The sequence below is a fragment of the Meleagris gallopavo genome, chromosome 2 (assembly GCF_905368555.1).
Source record: "Meleagris gallopavo chromosome 2, MGAL_WU_HG_1.1, whole genome shotgun sequence".
NCBI classification, from domain to species: domain Eukaryota; kingdom Metazoa; phylum Chordata; class Aves; order Galliformes; family Phasianidae; genus Meleagris; species Meleagris gallopavo.
This window is the reverse complement of record NC_139405.1, coordinates 49851258-49871086: the sequence shown is the minus strand read 5'-3', so window position 1 is coordinate 49871086 and position 19829 is coordinate 49851258. Positions and strand designations below refer to the sequence as shown.

Here is a 19829-nt window from a genome sequence, read left to right as displayed (position 1 = left end):
TAACAGAAGTTCTGTTTTCAAAACATGTAGCCCAACAAATTTTTAACCTTTCTACTGCTTTATATGTTGCTGATTCTTGACTAAATGTTTTGTTGCTGTAGATTGGTTGTGGATGGACCATATGGATCTGCAACCACAGATGTTTTTCGCTATGGAGTGAGTGTGTGCATTGCAGCCGGGATAGGAGTCACGCCATTTGCCTCTATTTTAAAATCCATTTGGTACAAGTGCTGCAATCCTCACACAGTATTGGTGCTGCAGAAGGTAAGTGGGAAAGTTTATCACTCTATTAAAAAGTTCCACAAATAAATCTATTTTGCCAGGTTGCAGAGACAATTCAGAGTTGGAGACTCACTCGAGTGCTTTATCTTGCCATCAGATGCACTCAATCACTCTCCAGCTGCCTCAGGAACTGTTCTGTGGCAGGTTTTCCCAATTTCCCTGTTATTTCCTGAGGAATAAGGCAGCCCAAGTTGCATTAGTTTTAGTAAAAGCTGAAGAATCATAATCGTACTTGGAGACAAATACATAATAACTCTCATATGTAGACACATAGACAGAGCTCAAAGATAAACTGTCCCCTCTCCTACAAAATGAATCCTGTGAGGTCATCTCAGAGAGCACTGAGGGCAATGCTGCTCTATGCCCAGGTGTAGGTCTCATGCAGGCCCTTGGGATACCAGTCTTGACCCAGAATGCTGCTTTCAGCACCCATCAGCTGCTTTTCTCACCCTGCAGATCTGAAGGAATGAAAAAAGGCATTTAAGATCTGAATGAGATTCATATATCAAGATGTATATTTCTGCCTGCAAACCACTTTAATTATTTTCTCAAAAAGAATACATTGGAAGCTGTAAGGAATGGATGGCACCAATGAAGCTAACATACTCTTGATGTACTCACCTGTTATACATCTTCTGCTAAGGATGGATGAGGCACTACTGAGGGAGGACAGGTGAAGGAGAGATACTCAGTGAGGCAGGGCGAGGGATAAGAAGATAACAGAGCAAAAAAAAAAAAAAAAAAAGCTTTAAGCATGTTCTTCTCTATCCGTCATGGCTACTGATATGTTGCAGACCTTTTCTTTCAGCTTCCTTTAGTTGGTTTTCCAACATTAAAGCTGAATCAGAAATTGCTCAGCATCACGCATTTAAGGACAGATATCTGAGAGGGTCAGTACATATGGAGCTGATTGCAGGACCAAGGGGCTGATCTTTTTAAATAAAAAAGTGTTAAAACTAGCTTCTTAATGACAAGCTGCCACTATGAAAGCATCTGGGATTTCAGTAACTGAGGACAGGTTCAGATTGCCAGGGGGGATTTTTGAGGCAGAAAAAAACACTGAGAAAAGAGGGAAATGAGGGAAATAAAAATGAAAATATGAGCTAGATGTAAAAAGAAGTGTACTTGCAAATGTTTGCGTTGTATCAGAATGATCATTCTACTGGAAGGAGTTCTACGAGCATATGCTTGTTATATATGTGCATTATATATGTTATTTATATGTGCATGTAAAAACATTATTATTATCATTGCTGTTGTTATCTTAAGGGGAAAAGATGTGAATTTAACTGCACACTGAGTGTATAGTATACCTCAGGATTTATAGCTGCGAGAGAATCTTGGGCAAATGTGCCTACAAGGAAAAGCATGGTGCATTCTTCCAGAGCTTTCTGCTATAGAGTTTGGTTTTCTTGAATTCATGTGAAATACAAAAGTATAATGATTTCTGTATGTCCTTTATCTATATCTTGGTTCCCTCATTGGTGCGGTGGGAATAGTGATGCTTATTTTTCAGAGGTGTTATGAGGCTTAGCTACACTGGTGTTTGTAAAGTATTTTGAAAGCCTAGATGAAAGGTACTGGGGAAGTTCACAGCGTTCCTTAAAAAATTTAGTGGTCATCTTAGTGAGAGCGATTAATCTCATGGTAGCTCAACATTTTTTTCCCCTTGGTTAAAATCTTCCACTTGTACTATAATTACAAATAGTTTAATCTCCCACAAAGTATTCAGCGCTCTCTTTCTGCTGAGTACCATAGAAATGTCTACTAAGGAAATAAATAAAAGTTTGTGGATATTTTTTTTTTTTAACAACTTAGTTTTGATTTGAGTATAGCTATCATTACGCTTATTGAACTAATATTTCTTAGTGTTGCCTATATACAGTTGAATTATAAATGCTCATAGCTTCCATGATGTCTGCAGCTGTATAATTTAAAAAAAAAAAAAACGAAAAACCAGCAAACTGAAAGGAATGCACATTTATCTGATTGATTCTTCACAATTAAATAGCCTTAGAGACTTCATTTCTCTATCTTTTTTTTTTTTTGTGATTAAGAAGGGAACTGCTGCTAGAAAGTTTCTTCTGACTTTAGTTATGCACAAAATGATCTTTTCTTCATATTACTTATATGTTTTTTTGGACCAATTATTGTTGAAATCAATAAAATTCTACTGGTTCATCATATGCGGTTATTAGCAAATGTGCACTTTCTATTTTACTGAAAATAAGGACATTACAAAGAGTCTCACCAAAGACCCAACTAGCCCAATATCCTTTATTCAATATTGTCTGCTTATGAGCACCATGAGAAAAATCATGGGAGACATCAGACAGAAAAATCATATAGCGAAACTTCTTTAATGGACACTCTTCTGCCTTTGAGCAAGTACAGTAATGTCTTGATACAAGAGCTGCCTTGTTCTGTTTAATAACCCTTAATAGATTTTTTTTCCATGACCTTGTCTAATTGCTTTTTAAACCCATGTAGATCTTTGGCAACCACGGCATATTTTGGCAGTAAGTTCAACAACTGTCCAACTACTTAACCTCATCCATTTTCTTTAGACCTACCATCCCTGTCTGAGGTAACCTTCCACTTTGAGGTCCGCCCCAGACCATAGGTTTCTCAGCAAAATATTTTGGATTAAAGGCCTGAAAAGCTGGCCTATCTTAGCTGTCAAATGCAATCTGAGATATCTTTGAGCAGTTTAGTTTCTTGCTTCAAATTTAAGAGTAAGAATTTGAGCCTTTTCCTATATATATGTGAAAGGCCACAAGCTGCCACTGTAACTCCAAATCCTATGCCATGTTCTACGTGCCTCTGCTGTCATTGCTGTGCTTTAGCTGTAGTGGCCCTCTGGATGAATTCACGTGGCAGAGTGAGATCACTGAACTTTTTTGGTTTGCTACAGCCCATGAGAAGCATAGCATATTCAGGAGCAGGAGAGGTTTTGCAGGGAGGTGTCCAGCTGCAAGTGCAGGAGGCTTTTGCAGTTGAGCAAGAGCCAGGGATGAGGGTGCCTCTCTGGGCAGCCCTGACCTCATTGCCTTTTACACCTTATTGGTGAAAAATGGCTTTGTTCAGAGTCATAGCTCCCTTCTGTCTTCAGAGCAGAGGGAAACAGACAGATGATCATCAACAGGTAATTACTAAAGACTTTCTGCAATGTAGAAAATGATTTACAAAGTATAGTCTTTCAACTTACAGGAAAGAAGTATGAGAGCTCTTGTCTGCTGTACAAAATTCAGAATAGGGGAAAATAAATGATAAATATGTACATATTGCAAGGGAGTAGAGTACTGTAGAAATAAGCAACAATTCAAGCCCCTGCATTACAGATCTGATTAATAGCAATACTGCATCTAACTCAATTTGTGAAAAGAGCACTTGGAAAATTTAAGACAGTTTACTTGGGTAAGCCATCAGGCTGATGAATGTAGTTGATGTGGGTAGGGTGGGTAGAGACTAATGAAACATAAATCTGAAGCAGATTTTTAAGTATTCTAAGTAAATGCACAGTCAGTTAATATTATTGGGCTTACAATAAAAAAATACTAGATTCAGAATAATTGTTTAATTGTAGAAATGCACTGATGCTAGCTTTATTGTACAATTTTAATGAGGATGAATTTTATTGTGTGTTTATTGTATTTTAATTATACATGTTATATGCTGAGCTTTGCCATAAGTAGTCAGTGTAAAGAAAGGAAGACTCCTTCATAAACAGCATTTATTTTAGCTTATTATACTAGAAGTCCTTATTGATCTAAGATAAGAGGAGACCTTTTATCCATAGGCCAGCCTAATTCACTCTCTCTTTTCTTTCTAAGATTATAATCATGGTCAAAAATACTTCTTAGAATGACAATCTTTCTTCATTAGCTAATGTTCTCTACTGCTAACATGAAAACCTTAGAGGCAGTGCAATGGATACAGCTTCAGCAGAACTGCACCAGCGATGAATTTAAGGAATTTCTGCTGCTTCAAAAAAGTGATACCCTTTCTCAAGGGGACTGTGCTAGAGGCAGCTTGACCTAGTTCAGTCGAACTGGCTGCTACGGTGACAGCTAGGTTTGTAATCAGCTAAAATCACTTCTTCAAGCTCCATAATCTATTTTAGAAAATAGTTCTCCATTTTCAGGACCACGGTCATCAGCTCATCAGCTAGCTTTTCTTTCTCCTTCCCTGAATGTGCTTGGTGCTCAGCTCTGCCTACATGCTCCCAGTTGCTACCCTGAACACAATTAATTATTCCTTTAGGAGCATGTGCCTCCTTTCCACACACAAGTGCTATATACATATTTCTTTAGAATGAACTGCTAAAAATACTTTAGAAATAAGACGATCAAGTAGAGGCTGGGGGAAGACGTTTCTCACTACAAATCTACAGCCACAGTGTGATACAGACTGACAGCACTCAGTGGCCTCATTTCCAAGGTGCTAAAGATGTTGGACGAGCAGGGACTTTAAGATTTGAACACAAAAAACTAAATAAATATTAAGGCTACAAATTATATATTTCTGCTAATTTAAATAACGCTGTTGTTAATCACAAAAATAAAATGGTATGAAGTTAGCAGGCTGGCTTTTTCATCCTAACCTATGCTATTGTAAATCAGGAGCAATCCCCCGGCAAAGCGATTTTTTAAGTAAAACATTGAAATAGAATGGGAAAAAGCAAACAACTAAGATGATTCATACTAAAGTTCTGCAGACAATCCTATTTCTGGACTGTAGATATCTTGCTTAACCGTGACTGCTGTATCTTTTCCTCCTAGGTTCATACTTCGTTTATATTTCCTACAGAAATGACAGATGCACTCATATAGCATATTCAGATCTAAGAAACATCTCAATCACTGTTATGCTCTCTCAACAAATCTCCAGTGAAGCATAGTTTTACCACATTTTTCTTCCAGCACCTTACCAAAAGTCTGGCAAGTTGGTTTATAGAAACTTTGGGAAATATCCTTAAAACTTTCTGGTTTCTTTTCCAATTTTTGCACTTCTGACGCATCTAATATGAATCTTTGTCTCATTGATTCTATGGAAATGGGCTACAATTTCCAAATTTTCAGAACTCCCCAGAATGATTTTTCCTTGTGGACAGACCTTAAAGATTACCTTTTATATTGAGGTATAATAAAAGGCAGAGAAGCCTGGTGAGCACAAATAGAGAGGAGTTGAAGGAAGTTAAGGGATTTTGCAACAATATAAAATCATGGTTACAATAAAAATAGTGTCAACCATCCCTTCATTATAGTTTTATAGCTGACCTCCATGTCATTCCTTTATCATCTGGAACTGTGTATTTTTAAGCTTCCTTCATGCTTGTGAAGTATCCCTTTAGAGGCACTATTTAAATAATTACACTCAAAATTACATTGCCCACAGAGGCTAATTTTCTATGAGCTGATGAGATAACTGACAGTAGTCAGTCATTGTGTCCTTAGCAAAGAAACACACAGGGAAACAAGAGCTTTTTCCAACACTATTCCTGCTTCCTAAATTTCTCTATGCTACATATGCTTGTTTAGCAATTTTCCACATTGTTTTTGCCTTTTCCTTTTGCCATGATAACATAAAGACGCATACAACATCTTACATTCAGTCATGCTGCTCAGCCTCCAGATGGAGAAGCATTCATTTCCCCAAAGAAAAACTTTACATTAGTTTTATTGTCCTTAAACCCATAGTGGAAGTGTACATGAGAGGGAAGAACTTTTAGATCTTCAAGTTAGGCTTCACAGATTCTCTACTCAGTATATGTAAACCATGTTTTTTCACAAGATTGGACCTCAGATTTCTTAGAAGGACATAATAACCTTGGAGATATATGCAAAAAACTCTTGAATTGGAGAACTTACATTGCTTCCAGATGGTTTTCCCTGTGTGCATCTGTGCTTAGGATACTGGATGTTTGAATGTCTGGTACCCTCTGATCAAATAAAAAGAATGATGGATTGCATAGCAAAAGCTATAGAACCTGAGTAATAAGAATGATAATCAAATTTTTCTTGTAATTGTGGTGCATCTGAGCATCACAGTAGTGCCTAGCAGACTCCAGACACCATATATTGTTAATTAATTAAAAGATACTTTATATGCAGTTAAGATAATTGACCACAATAGATTACACATTTTCTGGAGAGGTCATAAATGTTCCTGGCCCACTTGAATATAAGTACTGAACAGAATATGGGTTTGGGGGAGTCTCATCTGATCCAGCTGAAGTTGACATGGCAAGAACTCTTGAAATAGAAAGACTCATACTCATATGAACGGCAACTGATCATCTGGTTTGAAAGATACGATTTCCTATGCAAGCATTTCCCTATACTAGGTTTCCAATAAATAAGAAACACTCTGCTTTGTTTGTGACTGTTAGTGCAATAAAGGAATGTACAGAAAAAAAAGCCACAGAAATTATTAAGGAATGGAAAAATTAGCTTCTTAGTAACAGATTCCAGGAATGTTTGGTATGCCAAAGAGAAGATTATAGGACAACTTGATTCCAGCTTCTAATTTTTGTCTGGGGAACAAAGCTTTAATAATAGATTCTCCACTCCAACATACAACATTAAAAAAATATCCACCATGTGGAAGATGAAGCTAGAGAAGTATGGATGAGAAAAACTATTTAAATTTTTCATAGACAAAAATTTAACCAATACAAAACTACATCATGGGACAGTAGTTCATTAGACCTCCTTGGCAACTTTAAAATTACAGCTTAATGTTTTTTTCTAGAAGTTATGAACTCCAATTTAAACCAAACATTCTTTACAAAAGCAACTAGGTATGTTCTCTAGGCTTTTTTATACAGTTTTTGACTTGAAGTATGTAACTAATATCTTTTGACTACATCTACTGTTAACCTGTGGCAAACAGAACAACAATTCCTTGCTTCAGTGCTAAATGAAATTGAAATTCCCTTTTCATTATAACTGAAAATCAATACAAAGTTCCAAAGGATAATCAAGTTATTTGCAAGAAATGCAGGACTAGGTATTCTATGTTAAATTAAGAAGTACTGGCAGGGGAAAATAGGAAACTTGTACACTGCCTATCTTTGCTAACACATGAATTCTCAATCTTGAAGATGAAAATAAAATTTTGTGAATGATAGAACCTCTATATCACTGAAAAGATGTGTTACTATGTGTTACTATTCATAGTGGAGAGTTGTACACAATGTGTTTAATGACTTGTGCTAATCATTAGGAAATTTCATTGACAGTTTTCTTCTTTCTAAATCTCTTTATTTTTATCTGACAGGTTTATTTTTACTGGATTTGCCGAGATCCATCCACATTTGAGTGGTTTGCTGATCTTCTGTTCCTTTTGGAAACAAAAATGATTGAAAAAGGGAAAAATGATTTCCTAAGTTATCACATATTTCTTACTGGCTGGGATGAAAGTCAGGTAATAATGAAACTCTTATTAGTCTGAGTTAACGTACCTTGCTTTTCCAGTATGGTAACATAAGGACCAGGAATAGCTGAATGAATGATGGATGAAGCAGAGAGACAAAGAACTGTAAATATAAAGACACCAGGCTGTTTCCCTCTCACATTTAGAAAAACAGGAACAAAGAAAACAAGCTGGTGATCCTTCCAGTCCAATATGTTGTCTTGTGTAGCCCTGGCTAGCAGGTGTTCCAAAAAAACAAAAGAGCAGAGAGCCTCTGGAATCTTGTGAAAGGACATTTTGTCCATATGTCTTTGGAACTTTCTTTAAACAGATTCTTGCATTTTTTTGCACTGAACTATAAAACATCAGAACATTTTATTATTATTGTTATTATTATTATTATTTACTATATTATATTTTATGTTTTTTGTGTATGCAGCTGTCAACATTTCGCCTCCCCCTTCAGCAAATATCAGGCCAAAAGTCACTTAGGCAGAAAACTGTTCTTGCTGAGATGGCTGAGTCTCTTCACTCATGTGCTCCATCAAGTTACCTCCTTCCCTTCACACCCTTTTGTCCTGTGAGCACTGCCTTATTATCCTGTGCTGTTCCTTATGTGATTCAGGAGAAATCTTAGAGCTATGCTGCTTGCCCACCTACATTGGTGCTGTTCCTGCTCCTGGAGCAACCTAGGGCTGTGGAGGGAGAGCACAATTTTGCAGTGGCTACTTCTCAGATCAAAGTAGGCCCAGGTACTAAAATCAGGTATTTGATCCCTACTCATATCAAACATTTAGTCTCAAGAAGCTGAATTCCTTTGAGGTCACAGGCAGCTTTTTACTTCTTTTGTATTTCTGCACTACTATCCTCCTCTCTTTCCTCACTGTCTTTTGATAATTATAGTTTTCTTTATTAATACTTCTGTCTTTCACTGAGAAGCAGTGCTATTGCTTTCTCCTATTACTTTGAATATTCGTTGTTGATTTTAAAATTATTACCTTGCAAATTTGCCTTTAGGCTACTCACATAGCCCTGCATTATGATGAGAAGATGGATGTAATTACTGGTTTGAGGCAGAAGACCTTTTATGGAAGGCCAAACTGGGACAATGAGTTCAAGCAGCTAGCTGAAAACCATCCTAGGTAAGGCAGGTTGGCTTCTAACCTTGTTAGGTAACTCGTCTCTCAGCATAAACAGTGGGAGGAGGGGAGGGCAAACCTTTCTAAATGACCCTTTTAAAATAATTTAGTTTTTTTGCTGTGTGGAAAGAAGATTTATGCTTAATGAAGCTTTTAATGAAGAAATCTCGGAAAGAGAATGCCAATAAAATCTAATTTTTGGACAAGAAAATCTAATATTTAGAAGTATTTCAATATCCTGGCCTTTGTCCAGATATAATTGAAACACACAATCCAATTACTGTTCTGCACAAAGGACAAAGTAGCATTAATTTCCCTTGAAGATGGTTATTAAAGAGATAAACTGTGATTTTTTTCTTATGATGTCAAGGATATGTTTTTTCACTGAACATATTTGGCTACTCTTGCAAGACTATGCTGTTCTGTTATTAGTTCATCTCTTCTGGCAAAGACAGTTCATTTGAACTTGGTGGATTCACTAGTGGCCTGAGAAAAGCTTCTTTGTTCCTAAAAGCCTTTGAAGCAAGAATGTGAAATATTTTGTGTTCGGTGGTAGAAGATTCCAGAATCCTTGGGACTCTTTATGATTTCCAAACATTTACCTGCTAAAGCAAAATAAAGGCTTGCACTTGAGAGACAGAGATACAAAAAGAAAAAGAAGAAAGAAAACTTTTTTTAAAGATGAAAAAGACTCAAGAAAAAGCTGAAAGGGAGGAGATCAAAGAGAATATAGTAAGCTACAAGAATACCATAAAATTGCAAAAATAACAGTAATAGAAAAACTATTTGATAGAGGTCAAAATAAATACAATCAGGAAATAAGGAAAGATTAAAAATAGAAAGAGGCCAAGGGTAGAAAACATGATTTTTGAAAGACCTTTTGTACAGGTTCTGCTGTAAAAACAGAGCTTTTAAAGTTATAGTTGAAACATAATCATTTTGTTACTTTTTTTAAGAACAGCTGACAAAAGTCTGTTTTTCTGATGCTCGGGGAAGGAGATAGCTATTAACTTTCCACACTGGATCTTGTGATATTTCCTTAGAAAGCCAGTGCTAAGTGGCAGAAAAATCCGTATTTGCTTCTGAACATAGATGTATGCATTACTTGTCAATTTTGACCTCTTAAAGAAAATGCTGCACTCCTTGTGTACACTGAATCACAAAAAGTATCCTACCTTTCCTTGCTCTGAGTTACAGAAGGCTCAAGAGTTTATACTGTGTGATAGAACAATTAGCTTGTATGCACCACCTATATTTTGAGTTCCTACATCTAAGTCCACCAAGTTTCCCATTGTACAACGGAGTCTTTTGCAGATTAGCAGGAGTATACCACTGCAAGTTGAACCTAATGTAGTCGAGAACTGGAGCTATATGGGTACTACTTTTGAGGACTATGGCTTTGGTACCAAAATCAGATCTACAGCCACTCCTTTAATGGAGCAAAACCTTTTGAAAATCACACTCACTTATCACTTACGTTGTGTCTAAGTAGATTCAGCTTCCCCCAGTAGCACAGCACGTGTGCATATCTGTTTCCACATATATATGTTTCAAAATAATATGTGCTGTATACTTATAAGCCAGTTCTTTAAAGCACTCTCCATCAAGGAATCATGTTTCCAGTTCTTTGTAACACACTTGTGCACTTATCAACAAAACTAGTTGTTACATTAGTCGTGTTCTTGTTGTTTTATGAGAACTGTTTACAATTTTTGTTTAAATCTGCCACTTAAAAAATTGTCCACAGACAGAAAAGTATTAAAATAAATAAATAAATACACAAATAAATAAATAAATAAATGCTACAAAGAAAGAAAAGCAGAAATATCCAACCAAAGAAATATGCAACAGCCGCAAAACAATGACTCAGAAATAGCTGAGAGATTTATGCATTTTTAGGGAAAGAGAGTATTAACTCATCAGGAGAAAAAGCATTCTAAATTTCCAGCCCAAACAGATGTTTGCTTTTCTCAATAAAAAGAGTATGACAATCAAAACCAAAGAACAATGATTTAAAATAATTTGTGACCTCTAATACAGCGATCCAAATAAATAAATCAATATGACATAATAAACACTGCAGTGTTACAATAATTATACTGTAGTACTTTGTGATGATAACACAAATTTCTTCAAGTGTATTTCTCAAAAAATCATTTCAAAAGAGTCATTTCAACTGATACAAAGCTCGAGGCTGTCAAAAGTTGCAGTTTATCCATTTTACTGTTTTTATGGAGGTTTTTTTTTTGTTGTTATTGTGATTACAGCAATAGTATTGGAGTATTCTTCTGTGGACCCAAGAATCTCTCTAAGACCCTTCAAAAGATGTGCAGCTTATATTCAACAGTTGATCCAAGAGGAGTTCATTTTCACTACAATGAAGAAAGTTTCTAGATTGTACTTCTCAACTCTCTAATAGGTATTACCAAGTTATACCTTTTTCTTCACATTCTTCTGTACTCTATCCATTCTGTGCCATTTAGCTGTAAACTGAAGCAGCAACACTGACTTTAGTGGAAAAATACCAACCTAGGCCAACTAAAGAATTGGAACAATCCTTAGCATTTCCTTCAAAGAACTGAAGGGCCAATTTCTTATTGCTCAGTCAGTGATGCAGTGAATCCAACCACATCTGTTTGAAAACACATACAAATCACTAAACTTTGAAGAAAAAGGCAAGAGAAAAAAGGAAATGAAGAACTGTACCTCACTGTTGTGTGTGATCAAACTACTACTGCAGGCAATACTATCATTCCTGCTGTTTAAATCATGCCCAGCCATTCAAAGCATTTTCCTTCCTGGCGTTCTGATCTTGCACTTCTAGCCTCCAACTGCGCACACATCCACATCACCTTTTGTGTCATAGCAATACTGTTTAAATACACACTTTTCAATGAATTCCTTTTGACCTACCAAAGCAGGCAACATTTAAACATGCTGTTTCTGCAGCAGTACTGGCAGTGCATACCATAAGCTAATATTTTCTGAAGGTTAAGGAGATTGCAGAAATTTTGGCACTCAGCAAATGCATGTCCTGAGAGAGATAACTGGAACTGTGGAAAAAAGTTTCACATGTCCTTTAAATGCTACGCTGCTTCATGAGCACTGAAGTAAGGACTGCAGAAAGTTATAGAATCACAGGCATCACAGATTGGCTGGCGTGGAAAGGGACCTCTGGAGGTCACGTGGTCCTGGGTCATGTGTCCCTTCCTTCTTTCACTTCTTGTGCACTTTGGTTTTCTGGTGTTTTCTTTTTGTGTCATTCCTGGTTCATATGTGTGAAGTCCTGCAGAGTGCCTGTCTTAAATGGACCTTTAAACACTTTTGCCTACTAATCTTGATCAGCTCACAATTGGCTTCTCATCCACCCATCTAACCCTATGCAGGGCTACATGTATTCCTGCCATTCTCACTCATAAAGGGCAACTTTCCACCTCACCACAGCAGCCTGTCTTTCTCAAAAAGCCTGCAGCCATCCATTGCAGCTACACAGCCATATGTACTACCATACTATCTCAGGGGATGGGTTTGCTTCTGCCCTGTATTGCGCCTGTTAACACTGTCTCACACACTTTGCTTGTTGTCTGCGATTCCTCACTTGGCTATTGGTCAGCTGCTCTCACCCGTTTTTCCCATTTCAAAACTCTCCTCACAGGCTGCCCAGGGAGATGGTGGAGACACTCTCCCTGGATGTGTTCAAGAAATGTGTAGATGTGGTACTAAGGGACATGGTTTAGTGGGGAAATATTCATGACAGGTAGACAGTTATTCTGGATGATCTTGGAGGTCTTTTTCAACCTTGGTAATTCTATGACTCTACAATTCAGCACAGTTAAGCATGTAGAGCACCAAATTATTTTAGAATTGGGAGGAGACAATATTAAAAAATTCATGACTTATGTAAGCTAGAAAAACAAGAAATGTATTTCCTTACCTCACTCCCCCAGCACAGAAGTTAGAGAATCTATACTCAAGTCAGAATGAGGCATAATGGAGTTCACTAGGATCATGTAATGCATTTCTCCAGCCACACAAGAAAAGTGGAAGGTAGAAAACATCCTATGTATGTCAGCAGTTGAATAAGACAAATGACAACATTATATATGTACACATACACACACGGGAAATGCCCACAAGAGGGGACATGGCTGTATAGGCAAAAGAAACAATAAAAATTGCGTCACAGAGGATTACAATATTATTCTACATCTCTTCTATTAGGATATATAGTATGTGTGAACTGAGCTTGATACAGTCTTATTATTATTAAGTTTAGGGTAAGGCATCTTTATTTTAAATTGCTGAAGTTTTCTTAAATGCCTGCCTATATGAAATGATTAATGCGATGCATACTGTGTAGCAGTAGAGTGAGTGGAGAATTAGAGCCTCTGCCAGTTCACCTAGAGGCATTTATCTTTCATTTTTTTCCCTGGTGCCCGTGCTGAGCCTCAGGGTAAGCTGACACATTTTTTAATATAAATTAAGTTTCTTTTTTTGTGTGTGTTGAAAATCTTGAAGGAAATGAGAAATGTGTGTAGGCACCAATACCAGCTGCCATTGCATGAAAGAAAGAGGTGACAATTTCCTGCAGATTCTGAATGATTGTTTTAATGGGGTTGGATTGGACGTAACAAGTACAAAGATATCGTGCTGCCAGAAAAACAGGATCTGTTCTACCCCTAGCCTCATGCAACAAAATGCAACATTTAGCTTCTGGCTCAACATGGCATCTCTTCACTGCTTTGATTTATTCTCACTTTTGCAAATCACTGTGGCATGCTACAGGAGATGCATTTAGAGCCCTTGTTATAGTTCATTGAGTAGTATTGCTGTTATCTCCACCAGAGGAAAATTTCACTTGTGTCAGGACTGAGTGACCTAGAATAAAAGAAAAATAATAATAATAAAAAAAAAGAAATGGGGAGGTTTGTTGAACCAGGATGAAACTGCATTTAGATTGAGTGAAAATCTCTTTATTACAAATACAATTTAAATCCAAATGAAAACTAGGAAAATTTGGCTTCCTGCCTTGTTTTGAATAACACTGAATGCACAGCAGTGATGATAATATGAGTGCATGTGTAATGACTCTATTATTATGTTTATATATGGAAACATCATTCACTGTCATGGAAAATGAAAGATATCTTCATGGATTTCTCTGTTCAGCTTCTTCAGCAGGAAGTTTTCAGCACTTCTTAGGACAATATTAGTAAATAAAACATAGTCATAACAGCACACGTTTATCACATCCTGTGACAGAAAACTAATCATAGCCTTGTCTAAATCATAAATACGTAGATTAATTACTTCGGCTCTCACAATAGAAATAATGGTATTATAATAGCAAGAGTTGTGTTATGATAATTTAAGTTTATTTACTAGTAAGTGTAAGTTGAAATATATGGTTTTACATGTTTTGGGCTTCCCTCCTTTCTTCCTTCCCCCAAGTTATACATGTAGTCGAAATTAAGCAAGTTTGTGACTCAGTTTACAATGGAAGATAAAACAGGAACTACCACTTTCTACAGGATGTCCATCATATGGGACATGTATCATATCATTACAAAGATGTGCTTCTTTCCTGCTTTTAGATATAATAAAAGGGCTAAGAGGAAATGTTAACTGCAACAAAAAAGCAAATTTCAAATGTTTGAATACTCCTGATTAGCAGGAAATTTAAAAGAACTGCCTTAAAGATTGCTCAGCCACTCTGGAGAAGTAATAAACTAAGTGACATGGTGTCTTTGTTATCTTTTTTGGTCAATAATTTTAGTGTTGGTTGTTTTTCTTTTTTTCTCTCTCTCTTTTTTTTTTTTTTTTTTTTTTTTTTTTTTTTTAAGAGGAGGAGTGGGGGAATCAATTGCATTTCCTCAGGAACAATGAAAAGGAAAAGAAAAATGTGACACTGCTTCAACCCAGCTTGCCCTATGAATATGAAAGGATAAATAAAACATGCATTCAAAGAACGCAAATTCATGGTGATCTAAGCAGCATAGCAGGAGGTGGCTCTGGAGGTGCATGACTGTATGCAGTAGAGATTAACTGTCTCCAGGCTGCTGTCTCTTCTCCTGACACTTCTCAAGCATTCCAATGCCAGGCATGAATCTGCGTTGGTCTTCAGAAACCAGAGCAGTTACAAGGTGGAGGGCTGTAGCAGGTACCGGATAGTCTATAGCCTAAACCTCCTGAGTGCTAAAAACTGGCTTAGCTAGGCATTGTCCTACCAGTCAGGTTATCCGTTCTGTAGCAGCAATTTCGTCTCCTTATGTCTGATCATTCAATTGTCTGAGAAATTCTGTACTTCTTCGTCTGTGGAATAAAATTGAGTGTCCACTGCATTTAAGCTGCAGTCATGAACAGAAACATTTTCCAGGAATGCCTACTTACACATTACTTGCATTTGAATATGTTCAAATGAGGGTGAACTGCTGATCTGCATTTTAAAAATATAGCCAAATGAGTCTGTTTAGCATTAGTCTTCTTGACCTTCAACAAATCATCTCATACAGTGAAATAAATTTCATTCACACAACGGTTTTAATGTAAGTGAACAAATGTGTCAGTTGACATGGAAACACATTTTTTTCTCCTATCAAAAGCAAGAAAGGACTAAAAAGCTTAGACTCATTAAAAGATATATATTAATAACCTTTCAGAATACACAGAAACAAACAAAAGTTTTACAGTATAATGAAGCACTCAAACTAGCTTATTTCAAAGGCCAGCTGCTTCAAGTAGTTGCAACTATTATTTCTAAACAATAATGATTTCTAACGTGGTAAGACATTTTTATTCACTGAGGATAAAAGCCCTGAGCCTGCCAGTCCTTACACATGTGCCTCAAACTTACTTCAAACAATACTTTTACTGTCCTAGAGGATTAAATATGGTTCCCTTTGATGAGCATGCATAGAAGACTAATGTCAAGTTGAAGGGTGGGTCTGGAAGGCCAATCTATCTTACTCTCTTCTATTCTATTAAATTACTGGACTGCCTTCATTCTTGTGTAGACTGTTTCTCTGGTACAGTAATTCTGAATATGAAAGATAATTTACAATCGTATTCACCTTAAGGTACATGGATAAGATTTCATTGATGCACTTCTGCAAAAAGCCTGAGTTTTGGTGGTCTTGTAGCACCAATTATAATCAATTATACTTGTCACAGGAACTTGATCAACCTGCAACACTGAATACTCATTAATTGTACATTACTATACAATGTCATTATATTTAGATAAAAATGTTTAGATTGAGCAATGCCTGCATCTGCACAGTAATGTTAATAAAACAGTCATGCAATTTTCTGAGTTTGTGTGCTGCTAAGAAAATTCAGAGGGCTATGCAAAAAGCATATCAATGAAGAGTTAGCCATATAAAATCACTCTTTTTTAGATTCCTTACCATACAAGCAAGAGGAATATAGTTAAGAGGCACAGCTGGACAACTTTGAATGTAATATCAAAGGTTGAAGATGAAACAAACAAATGTATGCTGTGATACTGGTCAACATAGATGTTACTTTAAATAGAAACCATGTGGAGAATAGCAAGATTTGAGTGAACTGGACTTTCGGTAACATAAACATGCCTGAGTACAATTTATCTGACAGGAATATACATCACCTATTTTATTATTTAATGGAAGCTGTGGTTGTCATTACAAATATGTATCTCTAATACAAGACATTAAGCACAATCACAAATGCTGGCCACCCAAGGCATATTACAGCAAGTACGTCATCCTTCTATAACATTGTGCATTCATAAAGGAGCCTGAACATTTTAAAAATAGCCTGATGCTGGGAGGTACTGATTTGCAAGAGCTTTTAGTGAAACCAAAGCAAAATGTAGCTGCTTGGCATTCTGCAGAACCAGACCTTTGGAGTCTAGTCAATGAAATTAACTGGAGTTTTGCCAGAAAGAGGACAGTAAAATTTGGCTCAGATAGTCAATGTCAGTGCAGAATTATATATTATAAATATTGAAATGCTAAACTTTAAAGGAAAAAAAAAAAAAGAATTCCCTTCAGATGGCCAGAGTTGTTTATAGCAAAATAGCTACTAGTGCTTTACTACATGCTGACTGTCCTAATGCTATAGGTATAGATAACCATCAGTAATGAAGAGCATTAAGTAGGAAGACATCTCTGTGGAGAAGGATGCTTTTATATCCAGACATTAATGTTACAACTACCAAAGTGCTTATGCTTAATTAAAGGCATACAAAATGGATTCTTTGCTACAAGGGAGCTGGCACATGAGAGAGGCTTGGTCTAGAAGTTGAAAGCTTTTCTCAAGTGAGACTCTAAATGCCTTCACCAGAAATGCCACCTAAATGAAAAGGACTCTTCTCACAGACTTACTGAAGAAACTAGAAATCTCCTTGGCTCTCCAAAGAGATCATACCTTTAAGTAGAGGCATGAAATTGGTTGTCCTCTTTTCAGGGAAACTAGCAAAGACCAATCTAAATTTTCAGATTTACATTTCCCATAATAACTTGTGCTACATTCGTGTCTCTCTGTCTGCTGGTCCTCTTTCCAGCCTTTCTCTTCCTCAGCAAATATTATTTAATTTGACAAACAATTTGAACCAAGATACAATGTATATATAATCTTACTCTTATATCACCATAAAAAGTATAAACAAAAGTATAACACATGACCTATGCCACTGAGCAGTCACTGAAACTAAGTGTCTGAACACACCCAACTGCGAAACTGCACATCTCAGAATACGGAAGGCATGCCAAGCTTAAAATATAGAGCTGAACTTTGTAAATTAGTGACTGAAATTGAGGCTTTAGTAGGTAAACATCTTGTCGCATTCATTCAGTAAAATGCTGCACCAAAAAGAGATATTTGTTAATAAGCAGGAGGGATGAGGCTAATATTGATATACTACAAACTGTTCTATCATACACCTTAGAATTTTAACAAATTAGGGTAGAGAAAAGAGCCACAAACATACTCAAGGACTTCAGAGAGCACCACAATTAAAGGGCTCCATCAGCTTGGCATATGAAAATTTAGATTAAGAGATGACTCTATAATAATGTACAAGCACCTTCATGTGGAGATAATCTAGGCACCAGCAAGATCTTGCAGTTTAAAGCACAACAAACAATTTAATACAGAAAACAGGCAGTCACTTTTAACAGAGAAAAGTAGTTACTGGACAGCCACTGTTGCAAGAACTATAAAACTTGCTGTCATCCAATCAAGTCTGAGGGCAACCTGGGTAGATCCATACTACCCAGTTACCAGATAGGCTCAGTTCAGTGGAAGTTATTGCTGCAGTTGAGTAGCCAGGTGAAAATTACTGGCTGCTGCTAGTTAAGCTTCAATGGAAAAAGGTGCAGTCATTCATTTGGTGTTCAAAACATATAGTTTCTCACAATATCCTTGTCAGTTAGCAATTTCAGAACTTCAGTTTTTAGATGGGGAACTGAGACACAGAAATGCTAAGCAGTTTGCCTCAAGGTCTCAAAAGAATGGCAGAACAATGAGTAAACTGCAGCCTTTCAGGACCAAGATTATTGTTTGATCTTCCTCTCTTACAAACTGTATTAAGTGTATTTGACATGGTCCTTAAAAATATCAGAGGGTAAGCTTTCTGAATGAACATGAAACAGAATTGAATAATTTTCTTACTAATGGCAATCATTAACATTGTTATTAAGCACCATGACTTCAAAGGCAAATATTTTGATTCCCACGATTTGCATGATACATGCTTACTCACTCTTAGAATTCCACGTAAGATATAAAGTATTTACATGAGAAGTAGGTCCTCCGTGATCAGATGGGAGGAGGTTTAAAAAATATATAAAAAACAGTACCAGAAAAGAAACAAGATTTGAGGTTTTCAATGAAGAGAAAGTATCCAAATATCTGAGCACAGATTCTGATGCTGGACTCCAGACTAATCCCACTTTAAGTAAAGAACACAGGAAAACGCTTGTTACCTCACACAGTAACAGGATTCAGCTCAATACACACACACAGCACAGCACAGAAATGGGCAGCCAGGAAAGCTGACTTAATTTTAAAGTGATAGATAGAAAATTTTAAACTTCCTCTTTAAATATTTCATGTGAAGAATATACAATAACAAAGAATAAAGCCAGGCAAATAAATAACATTCTGCTTCAGTTTCCTGGGATGCACTTATCCCCTTTATGACTATTTGAGGCTACGCTGCATTTATTTGCTTTCTGATATCAGCAACCTTGCTCATACTTAGAGAATTTCCTGATTGCAAAGGTGGATCTGTTTATTTCTTATGTCTATCCTCCATTAATAGCTTAAAATAAATTCTAGCAGAACCAGATATGAAGTCTTCATCCTGACTCTTTATCACCTCTGCATTATTGGCTCTATAGTAATCCAAGATAATGGTATTTGGTTATTGCTCTGCTTAAAGGTACATTAAAGCTGTGTCTGCAATAATACTATTTACAAGAGTAAATCCATTCCTTCTCATTCCATTCACTAATATTTTCTATTAAACTAATGCTAGGGGAGGAAGGATTTTTCACCTCCTGCAGAAGTAATCAGAAAACATTTATGGACATTTGCAATTGTGATAGGAGGAACAGAAGGCATTTTATTATGCTCCTTTTATCCTTTTTTTTTTTTTTCCTAACTGGTGTTAACTACTGTACAAAAATCCAAAGCTTGTCTGAGGAAAGAGATCTAAGAATTTTCAAAATTCTGTAACTAATTTGAGAGGAAAAGGCTAATATCTTACTAGATAAGTTCAATTCCACAAAGCACTGGGACACTGTTAAAAAAAAGGAATGAAAATCACTTTAAAGGACAATGTCAATCAAGAAATTCATTCATTGAGAGCTTGCTTCATGAACTGAAGCTAATTAATGCTTTCATGTAGGATTGAACTCAAACCAACAGATACCAGCTCCATAGCTGAATTACTTTTTCAGTATTCTGACACTTAAAATTCCACCTAGTCACTTTAAAAGGATTGAG

General features: G+C 36.4%; 1 protein-coding gene across 4 annotated transcripts in view; it reads left to right on the top strand.

Moving 5' to 3' along the window:
* Positions 1-16141, top strand: part of NOX3 (NADPH oxidase 3) — a 40701-nt gene extending 24560 nt beyond the window's left edge. For 2 of the 4 annotated variants that reach the window (XM_003204134.5, XM_085217091.1), the window contains 5 exons: positions 102-264; positions 7564-7710; positions 8716-8840; positions 11105-11256; positions 14681-16141. In XM_003204134.5, the coding sequence (XP_003204182.1) occupies positions 102-264; positions 7564-7710; positions 8716-8840; positions 11105-11231 (562 nt within the window). In that variant the 3' untranslated portion in view covers positions 11232-11256; positions 14681-16141. Of the gene's footprint in view, positions 1-101; positions 265-7563; positions 7711-8715; positions 8841-11104; positions 14580-14680 lie in introns of those variants that run through there. The other 2 variants (XM_085217090.1, XM_085217089.1) reach the window with 2 other exon arrangements.
* The last annotated feature ends 3688 nt before the right edge of the window (positions 16142-19829 follow it).